This window comes from Pleurodeles waltl, chromosome 10 (genome assembly GCF_031143425.1).
Source record: "Pleurodeles waltl isolate 20211129_DDA chromosome 10, aPleWal1.hap1.20221129, whole genome shotgun sequence".
Classification (NCBI taxonomy): domain Eukaryota; kingdom Metazoa; phylum Chordata; class Amphibia; order Caudata; family Salamandridae; genus Pleurodeles; species Pleurodeles waltl.
The window spans coordinates 150,967,575-150,994,002 of NC_090449.1; the positions used below are offsets into that span (position 1 = coordinate 150,967,575).

Here is a 26,428-nt window from a genome sequence, read left to right on the forward strand (position 1 = left end):
TTTGGCTAATTTCTTGGTCTCCTTCAGGGGAACCCACAAAGTCTGGGTGCCCCTATAATCCCTAGGATGTTGGAAAAAAAGGTCGCAAATTTGGCATGTGTAACTTATGTGGGCCTAAGCGCGAACTGCCCCAAATAGCCAAAAAAAGGTTCGGCACAGGAGGGGAAAAGGCCTGGCAGCGAAGGGGTTAAATCTCTGTGTCTCGCCCACCTCTAAAAGTTCCTAATTCAACTTAATGCTTCAGCTCTCTTAGTTTCCCTCCATCATTGCCATCACTGCCTTGACTTGGATCATTCCGACTTTGTTCTTGACTCAACCACCGCTCTCCTCACACCATCTGTTTACAACCGCTAGCCCTCTTCTACGAGCAGGGTCCCACCACAAAGTAACCGGGATTCTATTTGCTTGTCTTTGTGAAGAGCGGGTTCGGGGTGCACGAACAATGCAGAACAAGGGCGCAAACTCATTGGAGCCTAACATCCTTAAGGTGCACGTACATAATCTTCAGCCGTCCTACGCCTTAGTTTTTTGTTTTGTTTTCATAGAGAGACTCTAACTACCGTTTCATTACTTTTTTGTGACCCAACCTCAACCAGGCTTTTCCATTACCAAACCCAGACACCCAGCCACCAAAACTCTCCATTACACATCTAGCTAGATTTGAAAGCTTTTCAGGACAGCGTGGCAAGAGCGCATGCGCGAGGCGCTTCTGTGCTTATCACGTGACCTTCAGTCATTGGATTAACGTCCATTGTACGTCACGCAAGTAGTGATTCGCTCGAGCGTTACGTATAGAAACCGAAAGTAAACTATCCGAGGGGAGTATGGCTACGCCACCGGGGGTTCCGGCTCAAGCCGCGAGGCCGTCCGAAGGGCCAGGGGAAGAGGAGGAAGAAGAGGATGAGGAGGAGGAAGAAGAGTATTCCTTCCTGCCGTTGGTGCATGAGATTATCAAATGGTAATGGGTTCTCTATTAAGAAAGGACAGGACACAAAGCGCTCACGATAGCAAGACCTAGGTCACGATAGCGGGGAGATGCCATCGCAGCTGTAGACATAAGTCAAAGGTCACTACTGCTTTGTATTAAGTTTACTTATGAAATGAATACGAGAATCGGCATGACAGGATCTGGGTAGTGGAAAATGACGACTTTACAAATTGTGACTGGAGGGAGAAAAAGAGTGGAGTGTGAGGGACGGAGCCACAATGAAGGGCAGCGTCAGGAATAAAAGAGTTCAATGAAAGTCTGCTGCGGGGCTGCCAGTCCAGATATTTTTTATAAACGGCCCCAAAAAGAAATTGACAGTAAGGTTACAGTTAGTAAAGGTGACTTGATTTGCTTAATGTCACATACCTTCGAGACTTAGATAACCTGCTGCAGAGATGTGGCAAGTCTCGTGCTGCAATAATGGCCCATTAAGGTGTTTAATGTAATTGCTGGATGGATCCGTGTAGATTGTCTACAACAGACAGATTTTGTTCATATTAGCATAGTTTGTGGATGTAACGTGTCTGCTGCAAAGCATTGCGTGTAAAATTCGGCCCACTAATTTGTATTCTGTGCTAGTTATCTCAGTGGATTAAATAGCTTGTTGAAGAACCCGTTGTATAAGCCACAGTTCCCCGTTTTCAACAACAGTAAATTAGCTTTGTGCGTTATGCATTAATGCAAACAGCTGCACCTAACCTGCTAAGCAAATGTTTGAGCAGTCTTGAGATTTTGAACTATCTAAAGTTGATAAAATGGGTTGCCCTTTGTATTGTATGCCCAGTAAATAGTGATAATTGATGAATTGCACATAATACTACCAGACAATCCAAGAGAACACACTTAGACCTATGTATTTTACACTAATACGGAGCTTGGGAAAATAAAATATGCTTTTAGATCGCAGTTTATCACTTGTCAATTTGCAAAATTTCTCTCCATTTCCCCTGATGGGATGTTGAGTCTGCGGTCAAGATGTGAACATCTCCCATTGACCTTCAAAAGCTGCTCGTAGCCGTGACAAATACAACTACTCGGTATTCGTTAAGTGAGGCATTAATTTTGAAGCCAGGCTATGCCAGAAACAAAATGGTTTCCCCAGTGCCCCTGCAATGCAGGTTGCTGCTCTTATCACCCATACACTTTTTTTTTTAAACATTTTTTTTATTTGGCAATTTTGCGAAAATGAGTCCACTTAACAGTATGCAAGTACAGGATGCAAAATCATAATAGCAAAATACTGTACATTACGTTTTCATGCAGGTAGATAAGGGCAAGTCCCCTCACCCATACCCTCCTTCTGCTGAAAAAGAATCCAAAAGAAAGGAACAAACCACCAACTACCCAAGGCACTTGTAAGTCCATCAGCAGCTTGCAAGCATTAGCCCAGTCAAAACTAATTAAAAGTCTGTGTTGCGTTGGAGAGGGGGAGGAGGGTTAACAGTTGTCAGCTGTAGTATCCCACTTGGTTGCCCTCTGTATCGGTGTGTAAATGCCACAGCGCTACCGCCCAAGGTTCAGAGGTCAGAGTCTGCAAGTACAGCAGGAGCATGTATTGAGCCCACATCCTGAACAGACGAGGTGAAGGAGTATAAAGGCAGGATGAAAAACTGGAGGTGCTGGATCTCAAGGATGGATCTTATTATCCTGGGCGTGAGCTAGCAGCCTCTGTCAGTTCCTCCCAACGCTGTGCTAGAAGGAGTTTCTATGAGCTCCTCACTGCTGAAAGAGTGACTCTTGGCAGCAGCCCAAACCATGAGTGACCTGAGCCACATACCACGGCTAAGGGGCAGGGTGCTTTTCCATACCGTGGTGATGTTACTTCTAGCCAGGAAAAGCTCTGTCAGGCTTGTGTCTTATAAAGGTCCTCATTAAGCAGATCTCTGGGGAGTTTTTTGGGACACCCGTGCATCTAGAAAGGACAGCTGGGACATTGATCCAGTATCGCATAAGGGTCGGCAGGACCAGAGGACGTATAAAGCCAGTCTCAGGGGAGCGTCATCTCGAGCAGCACTAGGAGGCACCAGGAAAAACACTTGCTGCTCTGGGTGGATAAAGTAGGCACTGTGCAACTTGTACAATTTGAGATTTGTGAATAATGTGTTACCTTCCCCATTCCTTGTTGTTAAACACTCTGCTTTTGCCTAAATCTCACTTGTCCTTGAGCAACAAGAGCACCATGGTATTTACGCTGCAACTAGGCCTGGTAGAGCCTAGGAATCAAGTGACGACTTTCTCATATAGTTTGCAACCCTCGCAGAAGCTCATGCGGCATCCCATGCTATTGTGAGAAAAATGCTGCAATATTATGACCATGAATTGTAAATTGCCCTCTGTGATTGCAGTAGTGATCCAGAAGGTCCCGGAAGGACATCAAGATACTACCACTAAAGAGTACTTCGACCAGTGTAGTGTCTTTTCCTGATCAATGGCTTAAGATTACGGAGGAGAGCCACCTGTTCTCATAGGTATATCCACCAGAGGTAAAGCTGAAGCATTTGGTCATGCTTCCAGGTGAAATGTAGCCCTCACTATAGAATTGACACCTCCACACTCACCAGACTAGAGCAGCCCACCTTATGGCACTAATGAGAGAATACAAGGGCATAAGGCACCCACGAGGCAGTCTGCGCTGGGTATACCACCCATACAATTAAGGTGTGCAGACACTGCTGCACGAGTCCCATGTGGATTTGTTGGCACTGTATGGATGGTTCACTGAAACCGGTTATAGCTTACAGAATGCTGTCACAAACATAGGTTTGCAAATTGTATGTGTATGAGAATTGACCATACCCTTCCCCCTCCCTGTTATTTGGAAAGCATGTTTTCTGTCCTGGGCACGGAAGAATGGACATTCTGGTGGATTATGTGAATTTTAGCCTTGGAATGTTTTGATTAAATCAAATGTTTTATTGCAGCTTTTGGCAATGATATGTAAAAGGAAAGCTCAGATCAATTAGATTGGAAAACTCCAGTGCAAATCCGAAAGTGTATAATAGTTTATGATTGACACAAAACCTCGGAGATGGAGATATTGCGGTAACATTTGAGGAGTTCTTGCTTTACATGCCAGATAGAGTAATATTATCTTAGAAAGTGAACAACATTGAAATATTATGCCTGATGCACATGGAAAATTAGCAAGTGTCATTAATAGGTTCCCTATTGCCACGTTCACTAAGAGCAGTATCATTTTAAATATGAATGACAGTGTGTAACTGTAAACAGGACGCAAGACTGGCATGCTAACACTTCTCTATAGTGATAGAAACAGTACTAGAACGGCAATTTCACTGTGGTCCTAAGAGATAAATAATGAATTAGAAGAACATGCTCACAATGAGCTACGGTAACCAGGAACCAAGTGGCAGACAGGCAAAGTCCAATGAACTGTACCTGTGGAAGGCATAGCAAGACCAACCAGAATCTGATCACTATTTCATCACCTCCTTGCCAAAAAAACAACTCTTGTTTGTGACTTTGCTCGACCAGATTGTCACTTACTACCCCTTCAGCAAACTTTAATATTCTGTAAGCATACAGAAACTAATTTAAACTAAAATTCAGCAGTCGGCTTCACAGATGCAGCGTGCATCAGAGGTTTAAGTTTGGTTAGCAAGCCAATGATGTCTAGTAATATGTACTGACCTAGAAAGTAACATTACTCTGGTCCACCATGCCTATAGAAAGGCCCATTATCCAATATGTTGCCATACCCCCCACACGTGCACTAGGCAGCTTTTCAACAAACTCTGCTTCCGAGCTTGCTGCCTTTGTGATTTCTAAATGAAAATATCTTGACAAATTTCAAAGCAAGTATACTCTGGACTTGGGAAGAAGCGTCCTGGTTCAGTAGGCTGAGCAAAAGTTATCAGTGTAAACAGCTTATTCCTGTTGCTTACTTTGCAGAAATTGCAGAGCTAGTTTGGCATATTCACTTTGCTCACCAAATTATATTTCCTTTCCGATACTGTTGGGAAACATTTTCTGCATTATATTATGAAGACCTAGCATTGAGATCTACACAACCGCATAAGAAACGTCTCTACTAAGGTACACATTGTACACGTCTAGTGCTTCCCAAGTACAGGGAGCTATACAAAGTATCTGTGTTATCATTAACTGAGAATAAGCAAACCTTGTATGTGATGTAAACTGTGAATAGAAACAACCCCAATTTTAAATCTGGGATGGGACTCCTAAGGGAACTGCACCTACGTTCATGTTCGATCCCTGTGAAGTGTGAAACGTCTTGGTTCGTTTATGTGCTGTATTTAATATCTTTGGATGCCTAAGTTGGGTATTTGTTGTGTGTTGTATTTTGTAGCAAATGCACAGGCAGATGAACTGAGGTAAAATACAAGCTTTATTCCATCTGCCTCATCTGACAAGATTGTCAACAGTCTAAATAGTCTCTTCAAGGACAAACCAAAGGGTTACTGGGGAGGGGGACAAGAGACAATGGTACTTCCTATCCCTTAAGTGGGGAACGGGGAATGGATGGTATCTACTGTGACATAAACATGTATTTTAGATAGATTATAACACATAAGCATGAATCCCACCCCCTATCAGAAGTAGAACTACTGGACCCTGCTGGTATTGTGAACACCTCTCTGAGTAGTATTTGTAGCGTTAACCCCTCAAAGGCAACCTTGCGAACAGATGGAGTAGTACGTATCCTGGACTATGAAGTAGGATCACTTTCTGTTGCTAGCTAAATTTACTCATTGGCAACACCCCTAGTGTTCTCTACTGAATCCGACAACATTCCTGTATTGGCTCACAGCCACAGACCGAGTGGAGTTGCATTAATACAGAGCAAATGCTTCATAAGAAAGGGAAAACCCACAGTAAGCTGAATGGTAAGGGAATAGCAGGCTCGTGGATGGGGCTGTTTGACCTGAGTGCTTTTATTTAGTACTTCTATGAGTATCACAGCAGAAGAAACAAGCATAACAGTGATTTAACGATACATAAATCTGTGAGCAACAAGAGTAGTGTCAAGGCTCAGTGTCTGCCCGGAAATAAATGCAGGTCATCCACAGAAATGCATACCTTGCTCTTCAGACATGCATCATTCACCTGTCTCTCAGCTCACTTGCCAGCACATCTTTCTTCGCAGTGTCTTAAAACTCACAATGTTTAAGATCTGCAATAGATCTATGATTTTCTCTCGGTGTCTTCTTCCCCTTCTCTTTCTCTCTCTTCTTTCTCTTCTTTTCCTCTTTTTATCACCCCACCAAACTCATGCCTCCCAATACAACAGGCAGAATCCCGACCAGTCTGACGTTTATAAATTGCAAAATAGTCAAAAACCCATACAAATCAAATTGCACACTCCACTTTCTCAAAAATCAGTTTCCTTACACGGCTTGAGATGATAGCGTGCATGGCAGTAGGTGTCCTATTCATCCACACTGTTTAAAAGTCCTGTAAAATCTTCAGTTCTGGTGCTTGCTTCAATGAGGTCCTACTGCCACTGAATCTCAGTAGAGTGACAAAACACAAAAACTCAAAGGAGAGAGGAGCACTCATAATACATGTGCATACTGCAATCCGCAGTCTGTGTTATCACAGTTGCACCAAGTTCCTAGAGTGCAATTACAGTTCCTTCCAAATTCAAGGAGACAAATTCATTGCATGTTCAATTTTATTCTTCAGTCGCCACAACAATTGATCAGCCCACCCGGTGTTTTTCATCCTCAATGCAGAACTTCATCTTAGATCAATGTATTCTCACATCTTATAAATTATCCAATCTCAGTATTATAATTCCATAATTCCTTAATCCATGTGACTTCCAGTGTAACAGCATCACCACACCATTCGATAGTCTAACCAGTAGGGTGTAAGTGCTTCTTCTCTTTACTGTTTCTATGTGCTGTCATTTATTATTTCTATAATGGAATTGAGGTACAGGGTACACTAGTTTTCACAGGATCAAGCAGTTTGCTTTAGCCATCAACCACGTATTACCCTCAAACATGGAAGATCACAGGGCAATTTATTCTTCTCAGATGGCCCTTCCAAATTGAAGACTGGGATGATGGATTTACACCAGTTTTTCAGTTCGACGTTTTTAGAGAGATTTGACTTTTTAGCTGAACATTGCATGGTTTTTCCTTTGTGCCCTCCCTGTGACTATCCACAACAGAGTAGTATATCGTTCCCTGTTTTCCTCACAGCTGCAGTCTTTTAGAATCTGTTTGGTCAAAAACATCTCGGTCATTTGAATGAGGCATGTTAGTTGCATTTCGTGTACCTGCAGTCTTACTTTTTTTTAATCATTTATTTTATTGCATATAAACAATAATCAAAGTGTTGCAGCAGCATATTAGACAACATTAGGATGTGATTCTGACCACGCTACATCTCTCAGAGGAGTCCTGGAGACTCACTACCTCCCTCTCTGCCTTGGCAAAGTCAAAGCATATCTTGAACATACGGTCATATCTGTTAAGGTACTCTGCCCCCAAGGGGGCTGGGTGGAGAGCACAAACCCCCTCTGTAGGCATTCTACTTTACCCCAGACTCCAGCCCATTTCCTTGGGCATCCCCTGCTTGATAGACCACTCGCTCTGCCAGCATGCACCAGTCCAGATCAAGTTTCCAGTCCGCCAGTGCCGGCAGTCGACTTGCTTTCCATGCGCGGTCAATATTACGTTTCGCTATTATCAATTCCAGAGTCATCCATACATGGTCCAGGCGGGTGAGATCCATTTCACCTTATCTGTTCAACAGGCACCACTTAGGGGAAGCTCAACAACCTTCCCGCACACAGTGTTGAGGCATGACACCACTCATTCCCAATAACTCTTTATGACTGGGCAGCTCCATAGCAACTGATAAAAAAGGCCCTCCCTGTCCACAATTCTGAAAGCAAAGAGGGGTACCCACTCTGCCCATCTTTGCCAAAGTCGTGCAGGCGTAGTAGCTTCTGTGGAGGATTCTTAGCTGAACTAACCAGAATCTAGAGCACGCAGCCACCTCTCTGGGGGGAGTGAGAGCGTCCTGCCATTCCCATCGCACCCATTGGCCCCTCGAATTCCCTAAACGTCAGCGGAGTTATTAATGAGTTTCCAATATGTAAGAGAGATGGCATTCTTGGGCAATAATTGCTCTTCAAGGACTCTTGGGGGCGGGGGGGGGGGGGGGGGGTGAGGGGTCCACCTCTTTTGGTAGCGCCATGCACAGTGCCTGTCGGATTTGTAGGTACTGGAATGTTTCTGTGGGTGTCAGCTGGTAATCTTGCCTGGAGATCCGAGAAAGAAAGGTGTGCCATTGCTCCACAGATCTCCCACTTTCGATATTCCAATAACGTCCCAGTTACGAAGCTCCGGTGCATGCCCAAACTTGCAGTGTTCCACAGCGGGGTGGCCTGTGTAATCGTATTTTTCCAACCCAGTGAGTGAAGAGTTTCGTGACAGATGGAGAAAGTTACCGCTGTGGGAACGGGGAAGGTCCAGGGCTTATTCCCTCCATATAGTACCCACTGGAACCCCCAGGTTGCATGGCCCTGCGGTCCAATTGATAAGCCATCTCGGGGAGATGGACGCAATGATTAATAGGTACCAGTTGAGCTGCTCGGTAATGGGCCTGCACATTGGGCAATGATGCCTCCTTCGTACCAACTTCTTGTGAGTTTTTTAATGGCTATACGTGAAGGGCCGGTGTCCCAGAGCAGGGTGCAAAGCACTCCATCAATAAGTAGGAGACAGGAACTGGGTAAGGTGTGTATGATGAGCATTTAAAAAGCGAGGCAGAGCCATCATTTTAAATAAGGCTGCCCTGCCTAAAAGTGACAGGGGAAGGGAGCACCAGCCTTACACATCTTTCTGTTAACGCGTCAGCTGGGGTGTCAAATTATGGGTTCTAAATTCACTCTGGTCCATAGTGACATAGATGCCTAAGTATCGGAACCCCTCTGTAGCTATTTGGGTGTTGCATCCAGCCGGCAGGTTCGGAACTTTGCCACAGAGAAGGTAGATCAGAGACTTATCCCAATTGATAGAATAGCCTGAATATTAGAGGAATTGCATTAGGACATGTAGTATTCTGTCAAGTGTACGTGCAGGGTCCGTTACGTATAGTAAAATATAATCAGCATATAGGGATATTCTGTCCTCCCAATCCTCTGTCCATTTCAGGCCTCGGATCAGGGGGTCGCCATGTATCCAGACCACCAGCGGTTCCAGAGCTAGAGCGAAGATCGGGGGGGCTAGTGGGCAGCCCTGTCCCATGCCCGCGCCGTAGTTGGAATGGTGCAGACTTACTTCTATTACCAGTTTCTTGAGCCAGCGGCTCTGTGTAGAGGAGGCACACCCACGCTACAAAGCATGCCCGAAGCTTCAATGCTGAAGGACCTCTAATAGATATGGCCATTCAGTCGTATCGAAGGTCATCCTTGCATCGAGAGAGAAGACCAAGGCGGCTTGACGAAAATAAGGCAGCCAGCCCAGGGTGCCATAGAGATGTCTCAGATTAAGGGCTTTGCTTTGTCCCAGCATGAAGCTGGACTGGTTGGGGTGGGCCAGGAAGGGGATCATCTTGACCAACCAGGAGGCCAAGAGTTTCGCAAGGATTTTCAATTCAGCTTTAAGGAGCGAGATTGGTCTATATGAAGTACAAAACTCTGACGGTTTACCATCCTTGAGTATGATCTCTATGGTAGCACGCCTCTGATCTCTAGGTAGGACTCACTTGTCGCGGCTTTCATGGAACATCATTAGGAGGTGGGGGCAATCGTGGTAGCTGTAAGTTTGTATATTTCAAAAGGGAGACCATTAGGTCACAGGGTCTTACCAGTAGACAAGTTGTGTATAGCTTGGGTTATTTCATCTACTGTTATCTCCTGGTCTAGTAGAGTTTTATCCAATTTAGACCGGACCGGGAGGTCAGCAATTCCTGAGCCTCGAGTACTGTAGCCGGTGAAGTAGGGGAATATATCTGCATTTAGTGAGTCCGCGATCTGCTGCCCCCTTTTCATTTGTCCCCACTGTCAGTCAAGATTTCAGGTACCCATCGGTTTGCCCTTTCCTTGCCATCCAGCAAGAGCAGTAATCTTCCAGCCTTATTGCCTACTTCATACAAGCATCATTGCTGTGCTATTTACTGTGAGCGGGCCGCATCTGTCGCAATATCCCTAAAATCTTTCCCTTTCAAGGCTTATTGGTGATGCACTGGTTCTTGTCCTGGACCCTAGGTCTGGAATCTACTTCTCCAAGGCCTCTAGGCGTGCCCTCATATCTTTCTTTTGGCCTGCATCAGTAAGATCCCCTGACCTTTTATTACCGCCTTGTAGGCTTCCCAAAACATCTGTGCTGAATCTGCTGAGCCTACATTTTCATCGAAGTAGTGCTTCGCTGTTGTGGTCAGGCTTTCACAAATAGTTTGGTGTATCTGCTGTCTTGGGTACCAGTCAGCCATTGTTCTTGACAGCCACTTTCTTAGTCTGTGTGCTTAATCATAATACTTTTAAACTCCTCTGGAGTAATATAGCAAAAGCGCACCTCCCAAAGGTCAGTAGGTTTTTTCAGGATATTTTAACAACTCGCAAAAGGACAAGCGTTCAGATGTGGATAATTAATTCCATTAGTGGACTCGTAACCAAATTCAGTGAGCATGTGGCCACATTATGAGGCAACGGAGTAAGGGTTTATTAGATGAAACTTTCCTCTTGCCTCTTTGCATACCTTCCCATGATGATTTCCACTCTCACTTTACTATTGATGAAGTTTGAACCTGTCTATTCTCTCCTGATTCGTCCAACAGTGTACTTTGGTGAAGTATCAGCTCTTGAGTACTTCTCTGTCATTTGAAAGTGAACTAAATATAATTCCTGTTGCCACCCTTGCTTTTCCCTTGCACCATCCTCTTTTCACAACACCATGATGCTTGAGAGCCAACAAGTTGCTCCCACCCAAGGTGAGATGGAGTGGTGAAATGTTAGGGTTACAGCAGTGAAAAATGATATCCTAAGTCGTACATTGTTAGGTGTGACAAGTTAGACCAGGTGTAGAGAGGCGGGAAACGAATCCCAGGACGATGAGTAGTTGTAAATTGGTCATGGCAGAGTTAAACAGACTATATGGAAGGAGAGGGGAAGGATGATCAAAGGGAGATTGACCACACCAGGTGGAAGGTGTTTCTGGCGGACGGAACAGAAACACTGACTACAGAAGGTCAAGACGGGAAGTGAGCTATATGAGAGCAGGAAATCGCATTCTGCAAGTGGAGGAATGTGATAAATATGTTCAGCAGAAACATACTTATGAGATAGGCCAGGCAAAGAAGGGAGGAAATGTACATTGCAGATGGGAGACATTAGACCACATGGGAATGTGACTGGATTCCATACTGCAGAAAGCAAGGATAAAAACATGCACAGCAGAAAGGGTGTAGGGGAGATGAAGACCACTGGTGCAGGTATAATCAACAAGAACTATCACACATTGACAAGGGAACGGGACTGTAGGTTGGCAGGGTATGGCATTGTAATTCCATTCATATAGCGCTCAACACCCTTAACAAGCAGTTTTTTGTGCCTCTAGCACAACACTTCAATAAACCCTGGATTAGCGATGAGTCCATTGCTTATTTCTTTTTTATTACATAACCATGTTATTCACTTTTCTAGCATTTTTGTGGTTGAAATTAACAGGTTTTAGTCTTCTGCCCTCAGGATAACCGTGTTGTACATTTAGTCTAAGGTTCTTATGATATAAAGTTTCCTAACTTTTTATCAGTTAGGATGATTAGAGGGTAGACAGAATTATAACTAAGTGATTAATTTTCTTTATTACATTGTGGAAGCTGTTGCTAGTAAGGTATTTGTGCATTGATCCAGATAGTGAGGTGCACAGATGGATTAGGAAGGTGCATATAGGGCTGAAGGCAGATGTCCTGTGAAGCCATAGCAAAATATAATTAAGAGGTGCAGAGGAAGTGAAGGGAGGTTGATAGGGTGAGGCGGAACTTCAAAGAGGGACGTCATGCTTATTTTCATGCTTAGTCTTAGAGGATTAGTGGTTATTGCATGCATGAGGTCTGTATGTTTTGTCATCTTGAGCAATGTGTTTGACCTTCAGTACTGTTGAATCACATTCTCTGATGTAGACTGTAATATGGTTGTGTCCATAATTCTTGGCATCATACTCAACATCTTCATATTATAGGATGCTTTGTTTGAATAACAAACCATTTTTCTGAATTCAAGATGGTTCTTTGAGCCTCTTATCTTTTGTGTGAGGAAATTGCATAATTTGGCAGTCTGCATGAAGAAAGTTGTACAACCACCCAATTTTTTTAGGTCGAACCTAGGCAACATGCATGTGCTGAGTCTCGACATGCTGTAATCTACTTCTCTGGGCTTTCATCACGCCCATCAGTTTATTTGTTCCTTGGCCTGCCTTTCTAAATTCCTTTGGTTTGTTAGGTAAATGCTTTACATTTCTCCCGCCTTGAGGGTGTTTTTTTCCGCCCTGGAGACTGACCCTGTTACATGGATTATTGCACAATTGGCCATATACCTTAGTGTTAGCGCACTACTGTTTTTCTTTTGCCTCTCTGCTTCGTGGTTGTGGGTGGTGTGTTGTTTTTTCCTCTAGCATCTCAATGTTTCTTTGCATGTCTGCACCTGACAAAGGCTGCAAGCTGAAGGGGGATTCTTTTTTATTTATTTTTATAGTACAAAGTCGACCGGAAGATTGGAGCACATTTCATAATTACCGGTTAAATTTACAACCCCATTCCCAAATTCTTCCCAAGTTTAGCAGTTGAAAAATCTACAAACTGGCACCTTTTTAAATAGAAAAAACACATGGAGAAACCCAATGTGACTCTCCCCGGCACAGCAGGAGAGCTGATACTACCATATTCACTGCAATCAGGAAACTTGCCCCATAATGCTTTGCGGGACATTCCTTTCACAATACATTTTTGCCCATAACTCTGCATCTGGTGGTCCAAGGACAATGGGACCACCACCAAAACATTCAACACGATGTGCTCTCTGTCCGGCTCAACTTCTGGGTCCCCACACTAACTTGGGGGAACCCAAAATCATAACCTCTCCCACCATTCAATATCTTTTTAAGCTGTCTCGTGGCTGGAGCTTTTGCTTTACAGCTGGGAGTAGTTTGTGTTTTAAGGGCCTTGTTTGTAATGGTATTCTAGCAGGCCTGCAAGGTCTGAAAATGTGTAAGGCACTATGCCCTCAAGGGGCTAAGTATGTGGTTACACTGCGGTGCTCTCTATCCTTCTCTTTTCTGTGTGTATGCCCTTTAGGGCCTGACTTTGGTTAAATGACCATGTTTTTCCCAAATGCTTGTTTTATTGTGGTGCCCTCTAAGGGATGTTCTGACCATTAAAGTCTAATGCCAAGTGTATGAAGGAATGCACAAACAGTTTATTTCTGATAAAGGTTTAATGTGCTGCATTACTAAATATTTATAAGGTCCCAAAGGGGAGACCTATTGGCTATACCAATGCTTGTTTCTTTACACTGGAATTACTAGATATGGTGCAAGCATAGAATGCAGATTTCTAGGTTAGATATATTTGCTGAGTTTTGTCTGCAAGAGTTTAGGATCTCTATTGTTTATTGCTCTATGAGCAATACATACTAGCTTATAAGAAGCTCCTTTTTGTGACCGATAACCAGTAGTACAGGAGGGTTGTGGGTTTGTAGCTTTACGTGTAGGAGTGTTGTTGCTGAGTTCTGAATTCTCTACAACCTTGTCATAGAAGAGTGAGATGTTGTGGTACAGACCGTTACCGCAATCCCTTTAAAAGAATGAGTGATGTTTTGTTTTATGGAACATAAGAAGATGCATTTAGGAGTTTTCATGGTATAGTAGGTGGATTCAGACAGGGTGTGCACTTGAACACTCATACAAAAAGCTGAGCCCACCGCAGTTCTAAGATTATGTACCTCTGGCTATTTTATGTGGAGGTCCCAGGATAAAGGATGATAGCTTTTCCTTCGACCACAGGTTAGAAAATCTGTTTTTGAAGCAGTAAGTTTTAGGTCCTTACATGCCATCCATTGATCTACATCTAGCAGGCAGCTATTGATGTTTGATTAGAAGACAAAATAAGGAGAATAAAGATGCACAAGCAAAGAGGAGACAGTGGATAGCCGAATTAGGGAACATTTTACTTGAATAGCAAAAAAGGACAACATCTTGGAAAGCAAGAAGAGGAAGGCAGAATGAGAATGATAAAAGGATGGCAGCTAGCTTGGTCCCATTGTCAATGGGAGTTCTAGTGTGGACCAGTGAAGTGATGGAAAACATAGGGCCTGATTTGGAGTTTAGCGAGGGAATTAATCCGTCACAAACATGTTGGATATCCCGTCAGTCCTATTACGATCCCGTAAAATATCCCTTGGGGATCTTAATACATTGGACTGATTTCCGTCACGTTTGTGATGGAGCAACCCATCCACCAAACTCTAAATTAGGCGAATAGTCTTTAGAAAGCAGAAGGGTGATTGTGATTCTCAGAAACATGGCAATGTACTTGGTCTACACAAGGAAGACAAATACTTTTGGGCAGTAGGATGAAGGAGATACTAAGATTGTAGAATTAGGGAGCAGGAACATGGACTGCAAAGAGGGAGGACACTTGGGCAGCAAAAGATATTGGACTTTCAAAAGTGGAATTTAACTGCACAGGGCAATCAAGGGTGGGTTAACTAATTGTATGTGAAACGTGAGTGGACATCAGGAAAATAGTATCTGAATGCAAAGCATAGGTCAGAGGAGAATAAGGTATTATCGACATCAGAAGGAAGACAGGACCACTGCCTGCAGGAAGCAGCGAATAATTGGTTGTGGCATACTTGGAATCTGGGGGTGAGTTAGCCTTTGAAAATAGTCCTTGCCAGCACTTTAGTGCCTGTGGGTCATCTTGAATACCTCTTTGCATATGAGCGCTGGAAAAATAGCCCATTTGGAGCAGAACGTCAGATCCCCACTGAAATGGTTTGACTGGAATTAAGTTTTAATGAAAGAGCGATACAATAACTACTTAAAATGTCTGCTTGTACACCTCCAAATTGCGCTTGTCCTTAAAGCAGAGCTTTAAAATGAGCTTTGACATGAAAAGGTGCGCATCACAATTTTAACGATGAGAGTTTTGATACAGCATTCAGCATTCACAATAGAAGAATATTGTATTAAGAGCAGTAAACTGTGCATCAAATGATGCTTTCTGCATCTTTATCATCTTTGACACGAATAGGTTATGCTTTAGTGAGCAATGAAATATCGTCCATCAGGTAAACAGTTCATGTGAAGACCTTTTCTCAGAAGAGAAGGTACACAACTCTAGAAATGGTGTACTTAAAACGGGCAGTGGCAAAATCCATTAGGACTGACACTCGAGTAACGACAAAACGTTTAAACGTGTCTGCTGCAGTGCAAAACAAAAAAAGGAATTCGTGTGTGCACACATAAATGATGGGACAAGTAAGTATGTGATGATCGATTCTCAAATGTAAAATAGTACCCCACGCATTCCAATGAGGGCAGAAGGTTACTGTAACACAACCAATAGGAAGGTAGTGAGCCTAACATACTACTTTTGGCTAATCCAAGATGATAGACATTGCCTCAAGCAAGTAGCTGAAGGTTCCTCGGGGTAATAAGCCAATAGCTAGAGCTTGTATAGAAAACAGCGGTTCACCATCAATGGTGTAAATGTCATTACAGTTCAAACTTAATGAGAATTGCCAAAGTGAAAAGGCCTCCGCTTTAAAAGGCTGAGCTATTGGCCTTGTCAATTCTCGTTGGTACTGCCATGCAAACTCACCTAACAATACATGAGGCCAGATTATAATGTTGGCATGTGGTTTCTACTGCAGAAAATGCATTCCAGGTTATCAGCGGTGTGCACGTATGCATTGTGAACCATAGCAGCTGTTTTAAATTACCATTTTAATGTGGCAGACAGCCAGATTAGAATGGTAGATTAAAATGTAAAAAGAAGAGCACACAATGCACACTTGCAATGTAATGGTCTCGCATTTGATTGACTTAGAGGTCTTAGCGTTGTAAAGTCCTAACCGGTCTTCTTTTATTGCCACATAAATTGAAGATGAAAAGTAATACAGTTTTACATAAGCAAGCCGATTTGAAGCGCCATGTCATGACCATGAAGGAATACACAAAAGGAAACAGAAGTTCACGCGCCGTCTAACGTATTGGCAGATGTGAAATTATCCATGTAACAGAGTTGATGTCATTCAAAGTGCTCGACTACTGCCCAGCGAGATTGCACTGCATAGGAAATAAAATGAAAAAAAGAAAAGTAGCCATACGGAAAACATGGAGCCTGGTATGTTTTCAGGAATTGGTTGGTGCGCTTGCGGAGGGCTAAACACTGGAAAAGGCATGATGTATGCATGCCTTTCACAAATAAAAGCAAGCCCTTTTTTATTTTATTTTTTTTAGGCAAGTCCATGAACCAACTCAACTGATGGTCGTGCAGTGGCATGGTTAAAAGCACAGAGAGAATTCAGCAGGATAGAGAGCTAGAGAGCTTGCACACTAAACCCTAAAAAGGGAGTGGTGGTACAGCAGCACTTTACAGCTGCTGAGTCCTTGTTTAAAATAAACAATAATACAAATAAAAAATTAAAATAATAAGACCTATATAACACAGAGCTGGATGTGGGGCATGATGAGAGCATTGGGTTGTAGGAGCGAAAAGGGGGAGAATGCAAGGGCTCACATGTACTGGAAGAATAAACAAGCACTTGCAATGCAATTGGTCTCCCATTTGTGAGAGTTAGAGCTATTGGCGTTATAAATGACAATGTTTTTTACCTATGTGTTTGGGTTGGAGTGTAGTAGATATATGCCAGGTGCCACAGCAATCCTCCCAGGCCTGTTGCTGCAGGAGAGAGGACACAGCAAGGCCGTTACCTTTTGGAGTGTTTTTGCCACATTCCTACAGACTGGCTGTGATACCTTAGAGACGCAATCCTTTCTAGTGTTCACCTAAACTTTTATAGCACCAAAGAATCCACAGAGTGGCACCTTTGTGGCATTTAACCCGTAGAATGAGGGGGTCAAAAAAGTTGGGAGCAAAGAAAAGGAGGCAGACATATATTTCTCTGTGTTAAACCTTTAAAGGAAATATTGCTGTACATTGGCAATACCAGCCTAACTTTTAAAAACACTGACTGTATGCAAAGAGAATAACAGAAGAGGAAGCTTAACTGGAAATGGAATTATAGCAATATTGTTAAGAATGGCACCTTCCTGCTCTGCAGCCCTATGAAATGGCAGAACCTGTATTACCAAGCACTATATTTTAAAAAACATGTTCTTCCCAGACTGTCCCAACACGCACAGACAAAGAACCTTAGGGGAGAGGATGTGGCGTAAGGGTCAGAGCTGCCGAACTTGGAGCTGGGGAACACGGTTCGAGTTTCGGCACTAGCTCAACATCCTATGATTCTGGGCAAATCACTTAATCTCCCCTTGCTACCAAAAATGAATGTGTAATGTAACCCGTGCTCATGTAAAGCGCTGTAATACCTTTGTATTGAGTTCACCCTATCTGATCTCAATTTGAAGAGGCCCAATTTACTTCCAAAGGCTAGATGTTTTTTGCTATCAAGGTTTGAGGCCATGAAGTGCTTGGGTCTGGAGTCACGACTCCCTTTCCACCATTTTGGAGACAACACTTTTTGACATCTTCATGCCTAGAACTAACCTATGTGCTTGGTTGGTGACTCTCTAGAAGTTATCAAGAGCACGTGCCATCGCCCAGTGTTAAGCTCTACTCAAGTCAGTTGTTAATGCACCCAATGCAGAGGTCTTGGCAGAACGAGAATGTCACAGATTACAATTCTGACATAGCTGTTTCACCTCTTTATCTCTGCAATGTAGATGCAGATGAATTATAGCGATTCTGTTAAGAATGGCACCTGCTTTGCAGTGCTATGAAATGGCAGAACCTGTAAAAGAGTTATTTTCAGACTGCCCCAACACACACCAGACTAAGAAACCCAGGGGAGAGGAAATGGGGTAAGGGCCAGTACTTTGGAGCTGGGTTACAAGGTACGCATCTCGGCGCCGACTCAGCATCCTGTGATTCTGAGCAGTCTCCCTTTGCTACCAACGATGAATGTATTCTTTTGTAATGTAACCATTGCTCTTGTAAGGTGCTGTAAAGCCTTTTTGTATAGAGTTCCCGCTATATAATACTGAAAGAAAAAAAATAAAGCGCTCCAATACATTTGTATTGAGTTTGAGCTACATAAAACTGCAAAAAAAAAATAAACAAGCCCCCGCAGACAACTCAAAGAAACAGCAAGATGCCAGAAAATGGAAAAAACAACATACCGCCACGAGCGATGTGGTGAGGCAAAAATAAACAAGAATTTGCACTGCAGTGGGTCTCGCTTTTGCACGAGTTAGTGCTATTAGCGTTGTAAATTCCTAACTGGACTTTTCTTGCAACATAAATTGAAAATGAAAAGTAAAACAGTTGACATAAGCGAACCGATTCAAAGCGCCAAGGCCGCCATGAGCGTGAGTGCAAAGGAGAGACACAAAAGGAAAAAGAAGTTTGCTTGCAGTCAAATGTTTCAGCAAAAGTGCAATTATCTGTTTGACACAGTTGATGGCCATAGTGATAACAAAACTGCCCCAAGGAGCAACAAACGTAAAGCATTTACCAATTATGATAAAGGATTTTTGAAAGGCAAGCCCATGAATGAGTGGTAGTGCTGGGTGTGCGGTGGGTGTGGTTAAAAGCCCAGAGAGATTACAGCATATAAGAGCGCTTGCATGCTCGACCTAAAAATAGTGCACCACACTAAGGTACCTTCCTGATTGTGCAGTAAACCCTGTAACAGGGTCAGTCTCCAAGTTGGTAACAAAACCGCCTCAAGGCAGGACAAACATAAAGCATTTACCAACGATTTCAAGGGATTTTTGAAAGGCAGGCCCAGGAATGAATGAAAGAGATGGATGTGGTTAAAGCCCTCAGTAGATTACAGCATGTCGCAAAGACCAGCGCTTGCGCGCTGCTATGCTTGATCTAAAAATACAACTCATCCAATCTGAACCCTGAGAGACCGAAATAATAGAGAGTAGAGTGGAAAGCCATCGAATCAGTAGCATGGAAGTGAGATGAACAAAATATCCAACCATGAGCAATGGGCTGACCTAACGTCCCCTGTGAAGTATTTGTAATATATTGAAACAGTAGGTCTTGCCAACAGCTAGCCAAAGCTGTTTGTGGCCAGACCTTAAAAATGTATTCGAAAATGGTAAATGCAGCATAATTCCCAAGTCTCACGGTACCTGACAGATGACTTTGAAAATCACTCACCATGATTACATAGTGTTCAAAAATAAAGTCAGGATAAGCTATCTTTTTTCCTTAGGCCCGTTAGATATCTATGCAGATGATCCCATTTTGAAGTACCATGCCAGTTATTAATTTTGGTGAACATTTGTTGACTTTACTAATATTTTGATGAAGTGTTTTAAAACTTCAAGGCCTAATACGTCCGTCAAATGTTTATGAATGCTAGTGAACAAATGATTCCACTTTGTTTTATTCAGTAGTTTCTCTTTGTATGTTTAACAATGACGTTAATGGTAATGTGATATGTAATTTTACCTGCGATTCTGACACACACTTCCTCGAAACTGATGCATGAGAAAAAAGGCTGCATTTACTCTGTCGGAAACGTAGGGCTTCAGTGGTGTCATTGTTGACAGTGTGATGGGAACATTGATGCTATTTATGATGTCACGTCTAATGTTTTCATTGTGAATACAGAATAAACCTTGCTATTGTTTTACTCACTAGTAACACATAGTCGCATACGCAATCAGTCTACTCGGAAGACTGCATTATCTATTTTTTTCATGCCCAAATTTGTCCTTGAAATTGGATGCACATAGAAGGAATGCTCCGTTTCCACTGTCAGTAATTATACTGTGAAAAGGACAATCGTATGAGGCTTTGCTGAAGTACATGCTGATTGTCACAAGTGATGTCATCGATGATATAATGTGTGACGACGTGTGGTGCTGATCAGTACATTGGGAGGGTCGCAGGATAACTGTATTGCTAGCCAAAGGTTTTTACGTTTTAAATCATAACTACAGCTTCCCTTCAGCCGACGTTATTACGGAGATTAATCTTTAGGACTTTGATTGTTATGATGTTCTTTGACTGCTGCCTGTAGTACTCACTAAGCACAGGGCGTGGAATTCAATCATACCCTATACCAGTCACCGCGCACCCAAAGTTTACCAAATACAGCCTTTGGCTTTCCTCAGAGGGCTCTGGGAGAATTGGCTTGTCTCGAGGGAGGCAGGATCTTTGCACAACTGTATGTGTGCATACAGTGCACAGCCTTCAGCAGTGTCGAGCAAGATCTGGGCGGGGCCAGTGCTCTTGACACATAAATTAAGGATGTAGTAAGTACAGTCGTCAGCAGTGCCCAACTGGATTTGGACAACTGGCTGGTCCTTGTCAACACCTTGTATTGTGCATCATCTTACACAAAGCTGGCTCTGTGCAGCCTTTGGTCCTACCGTTATGCTGTGGGCACAGAGATTGGCCCTGTGTCCTAGGGGTGCAGCGGGCTGCCACCCTGACCGACGAGCCCTTTAGGCTCACTAAGCATAGCCTGCTGATTACCTGCAGCGGCAGGTCTGGCACCAGCTGGATGACTAGGTCGAAGTTAGAGCAGAAGGAGGTCTTCCGCTGTAGCGGACATTTACAAAAACCCAACCAAACCCTAAAATTCCTTACTTGAATATAAAGTTAAAGCTACAGGATACGCACAGATAGCAAATAATTAAACTATCAAAGGGAAACCTGTATGTGAAATTCAGGGATGGGAGTGCTATACCTTTAAGGCATGTGAGCTAGACAGGCAGGATAAAGTTAACACTCACCTCTGATGATAACCAAGCCTTCTCCTTTTACATTAACCCTTTTTAAACAATTTCTCTTATACCATTATGCTCCAAAGAACAAAGTGATGTTTGCATGATGAACGGTACATAAAGAAAACCCAACCCAATGAGAGGACCATTTCTGAATCAAATGATATAAAATGAAGTATGTACACAGCTATTTTTGATCATTCTAGAAATTCATGGAGATTTTGCCACTACGTTGAGAACTAATACCAGATACATATTTACAGTTGAAATGGAATTCAGTTTAAGTACATGAATAAGTTGTTACCACTGTCACTTTCCGGATACTGTACAGGAGGCAGCAACATTTTTAGATTGCCAGCTTTCTCTTGCTTGCGCATTTCTTTTCTTTGACTCTACCATTGACATGTAAGCAGGGTTCATAACTGTGTTTCTTTTTGTTGATATACATGAGTGAAACCCCAGGCCCTGATATTGTATTTTGAGCCAGATCCAATTACCTTATCATACAGCACTAGCTCAAACTAGTGCTGCGATCATGCTGTACCATATGAAAGTGGACATACACAGTGGATACTTAGCAGATGTCAGTGACAGCTACAAAGTTCAGCATTGTGATCATTATTTGTTTTAATTAGTTCTGAGTTTTGTAAAGTGCTAGAAACCATCTTGTGTTGGACTCGGAACACTTTAGACTAAATGCATGCCAGATGAGCAGAGTGCCAAGGTCTGAGAAATAAACATTAATCACCAGTGATATGTTCTGACTGATGGAGTCCAACCACCATGTGTACGGTTAAAAAGGTAGAGTCTTAGAGAAGAGTTTTTGAAATGAACACAAAACCAAGTGGCGATAGTCAGTTTCTTCAACCTACCCAAAAGCTCAAGGTTCAAGCAGGATTAGGCCAGTCCTTGGTGGGCTAATCATAAATTTGACTTGAGGCGATGGGGTTTTAGTGACCTCGTGATGTTGAGAAAGTCAAGTTCCAGTTTTGAGGGCAGTAGAAGAGAGTTCCACAGAGATGAGCTTTGCATATGGAGGGTCCTTTCTCTGAATGCCTTGTAGGGAGTTGGCTAATTTGTCAGGAAGTTAACGTAGGCATTTGGCAGGGAGATATGGGACATACACTTTAGCATGGTAGTTGAGAGCTTACTCATCTAAGGCTTTATGCACAAAATAAATGGATTAGAATTTCACTCCATTACCATGAGCCACTGAGAGATGCCAGTGCAGGTGTGATACGGTTATATTGTTTAAAGCCAACCAGGAGATTAGCAGCATGGTTCTAATCTAGTTGGATGTTAGTGGTTGATTTACTAGGGAGGCTATTGTGTTAATTAAGGAAGGCGATGACCACACCAAGGAACAGGGCCATCTTATTAGAATGGCAAAGGTAGTGTAAGAACCGTATGAGCAGACATAGGTGGTGGAAAGCAGATTGAGACAGCATTTTGGGGGATTTTGAAAGATAGGTCACTGTCGGAGAGTATAACAAGGTTGCAGCTCTTTTTCAGAGCCTGGGGATGAGTGAAAGGATGGAGGGGCCCAGATAGTGTGACCTGAAAAATATGTCATGAGGTTGCAGTGTTTAGCTTCAAATAGTCTGTTCATCACCAGGGCTGAACAGTGTGGTCTTCAGTAGAGTCTGTACATAATTGTGGTTATGTTATCCTGCATTACATGCTTTTGGTATATTGCGGTGTTTTCTGTTTCTACAGCCTCTTGGTACTGTTTGGTAACTTGGGGAGCACTCTATTTCGATGATAATCACAAGAGACAGTCTCTGGGGAGGGGAGGCGGAGATCGAGTCCTTTTGCTCACTTATGTAAAATTGTCTCGCCCCATTACATCATTGTGTTTCTGCCTCCTCAAGACTGTCCTTGTTTGTGTGTCAGCATATTCCTGATAGTGCTGACTGTGTGATTGGATCTAGAATATCATGCCGTTTTGTCCACCTTCTGAATTGGGTTTCCTGTTAGTTGACAAGTATTATAAGTTCCATCAGGGAATCTAATCTTGTAACTTGTTTACCTGTCCTTTGTGGGTGTGCTCTGGGGTGGTGGTTTGTCAGGTGGTGTCATCTGGTACTAAGACTTCCCAATGTTTTCCTAGTTTTTGTGATTGTCCTTCCTGGTGTTATGTTCCACATTGCAGTGTAACTTTTCCAATAGTGTGCAAGTGTTCTCTGACCTTCCGTGATTCTGTTACATGACACTTATCCATCTTTCACATAGCATTTGTTTCAGTCCTGGTGTCCCATCTCATTTTCCTAGGCTCATAAAGGAAAGGTTTGTGTTTAAGTGAGACTGTGCATTGTCGATGGAGCTCCAATAATTATTTATTCTTATAACTAATAAGGGAATACACCTGTGCCAGAATATTTTTGTTCTGCCCTAGGTCAAACTATGTGTGAACAGTGGGTTGTGTGCATATCGGTATCTCCCCGCCCCGTTGTACATGTCCGTATTTCCATTATCTTGTGTTGATCTTTTTTACTCCTACTCCCAGTGCGGGTGTCTTTGTCTCCGGTTGTGAGACAGCGTTTTTTTGTCTCAGTGTGCACATCCCTTTGTGCCTGATCAGGTGAGGTTGTCTCTATCTCCTTTTTCGGGTGTCTTCCTGTGTTATTGTTCCAATGTCAGTTTGATAATTTGATCCTGGGGTTGAAGGTGCCTCTGTGTCTTTGTCTCATTACTAGATGTAACATAATGTCAATGACTTCCACATCACAGGTGTAGTAAAGTTTGCACTACTGGTTTCCCTTAGCTTGTTTGGAAAGTCTCCTAGATCCTGAAATACCTGGTAGCATTCCATAAGAGATTGGGCAGCATCGTGGGACTCGCAGTCACATCAGGCACACCTTGCTCCTTCCTTGAATGCCCCCAGGTGTATGTCCTTTCCCCCTTATTTCTCATGTCTAGAAAAAGAATCTGTCAGGAAACCATGGCATCTCACCAGAAGAAAAGATGTTGAGGGAAATGTGAGGTGTAGACAAAGTATGAAACATTTGCTCAGCTGGCAGCGGTGAAACTGAAGAGGAAAGAAAGTCATCTTTTAGATGGTTTCAGCTTTAAAAAATGGTGCAACATTTAATCTATGGGTGGGCGGTGCTCACTGAGTTCCACTCTGCGGAATTCAAGGAGTTGATTTAATTTAAAACTCAGTGGTATTCCGTGGAGGCGGAGTTCCGTGAGTGGCAGAGTTCCACTGCTGCCTCCCCTACTGGCACCCTGTCCTGAATGCGCCCAATCTTGGGCTTAGCGCTTCCGAGATCTGGTGCATTCAGGACAGGGCCATAAGTCAGCGTAAGCTGCCGTTTCAGGCCTTTTGTGCACCGGCCTACCCTGCCGTGTTCACACAGAAGAGAAAGGAAAACGCAGGTCTTAACTGTGTCTAGTTCGACTCCAGGGTACTCGTTGCCAACTGACAGGCTCTCTGCCTCCCTCCCTCTGCCCCCTGCTGCCTGGCCGAGGCTGCTGGCGGAGGAAGAGCTGGCTCTGAAGCTGGTGCCGGTAGCAGCTCACTACCACCGACGTCTGGCTGAGAGTGCACACTGCAGCCGAGTTATGGGCCACACAGCCCAATCGCAGACTGTCTGCGCTTTCACGATGTGGCCCATAACTGGGCTGCAGTGAACACGCAGTGAGCTCCGCTCCACTGGCAGACCTAGTAGAGTTTTGGTCAAACTCTGCACTCCAAAACTGTTAGCTCTACCAGCGAAGTGGTGCTCACCGCTGACCCCTAACTTAATCATCACTAACAGCAGGTTAGGAACTCTATGTATACTTTTGGCACAATTACAGCATTCCAGCTTTCTATGGCTGCACTCACTCTACACTTGCACTGTGGCATTCACCATCCCCTTCACATGATTTAAAACATCTACACAAGAGCTGCTCACTCAACACTATAATAATTTCTGCATTATCACTTTTATTGATCATGAGCCCACTGTGTGCCGGCACCCTCCATGTTGCAATTTGTTTACCACACACCAACGTCGTTTTTTACCCTGGTCTTGGTCCTCAAATTTAAATTCGGCCTCATCATTAAATTGAGACTACCTGCCTTTGGCCAGCATGGCTCGTCATACTGGCCTGATTTTAGAGGGAGCCCCTCTTTGAAGTCTCTGTGTTGTCACCTCTCTTAGAAGCTTGCTGACATCATTGGGTCTTGGTGTTTAGTCTCGAATACAAGTTAGGGTTAGTGTAATGTAAACCTTAGGGTTTGGATGTTGGAGGCTTAGATTGAACTCATGTACACCTATATGGCTGCTTGTTGTAGACTCAAGTTGAAACTCTACATACAGTTTAAGAGTTGGTTCATGTAACATCCAATATAATATAATCTGGACGACAAATTGTGGGTGCTGCAGCCTCAAACCGAATATCATGTAGATTTTAGAATTTAGATGGTGGAGGCTCAGTTGGAGTAACTTCTAAAGCTTAAAGTTTGGATGGTTCAGTTTATGTGGCTTCTTGTGTCTGGCTTAAGGGATTGATGTTAGAACTTCTGGCGTTTTTTTAATTGAAACCGTAAGGGTTGCAGGTAGCAGCCTCATCGAGATTCTAATGTACACTTTAGAGGTCAGAATGTGGAGGCTGTGATGGAGTCTCATATAATTATGACCATGGTGTGTTGCAACCACAGAACAAGTCATGTGGACTTGGCTTTTGGGCTAGAAAGCAGATGTCTTGTCATGTCACGTAAATTTATTTTTTGATGCTTTTCCTAAATTTCAGTAGGTGTTAAACAACTTTCCGGAGTGATGAAACAGTGCTCCTCAAGAGGGGTGGTGGCGGCTCTGCTGGACTGTCAGCAGAGGAGATTGTTGGTATCTCAACGCAGCTGATCTAATTTGTGCCATGTATGGAAGAGGTGATCCCAACATCTGAAGTCGGCTAGGAATCCTGTCACCTAATTCTGTACAACCTTTCGCTCTTGGAAGGCCCCATTACCTGTAAAATTGAGTTATCCATATTACTTAAAAAGTATGAGGTTTATTGCCACTGCATTTTGAGATGGAAAGGCATCATTATTTGCCAGCGAGCTTGAGCAGTGTCGAGCCAGTTCCAGTTGTGGATCCATCAAGGGATGTTTGCTGTGGTCTTTCCTTCTTACTACACAATGACAACAAATAGCCACGTTGCAATATTCACTGGAAACCATGTTTAAACAATCCTGTTTAAGGTGGATTTCTGTGTTCTTCCCCAAGATATGTCTACCCCCTTGATTACCATCCATTCTTTTCGGCCCCACTCCACATAGAGTTGAACAACTTCTGTTCTGTACTTTTTTGTTTCTTGTATAGAGCTGGGTTCCATCTCAGTTTTCACAAAGTTGTTACTTGGATTCCAGGACATTTCCTACAACTGGAATTTCCTGGAACTGTCGCCAGTTTCGTGGCACTTGAAACCTCTAAGAACTTCCAACCACCATGTGTGAAGGTGTTTTCTGCATGTGCAATAGGGGAATGCCTTGCCATGCCTGTGAATGTAGTTCTTTTTT

At 43.3% G+C, this 26,428-nt stretch overlaps 1 protein-coding gene across 1 annotated transcript in view; it reads left to right on the top strand.

Moving 5' to 3' along the window:
• The first annotated feature begins 774 nt into the window (after positions 1-774).
• Positions 775-26,428, top strand: part of MED9 (mediator complex subunit 9) — a 50,404-nt gene continuing 24,750 nt past the window's right edge. The window contains exon 1 of the mRNA XM_069210065.1: positions 775-958. Within this exon, the coding sequence (XP_069066166.1) occupies positions 825-958 (134 nt within the window). The 5' untranslated portion in view covers positions 775-824. The remainder of the gene's footprint in view (positions 959-26,428) is intronic.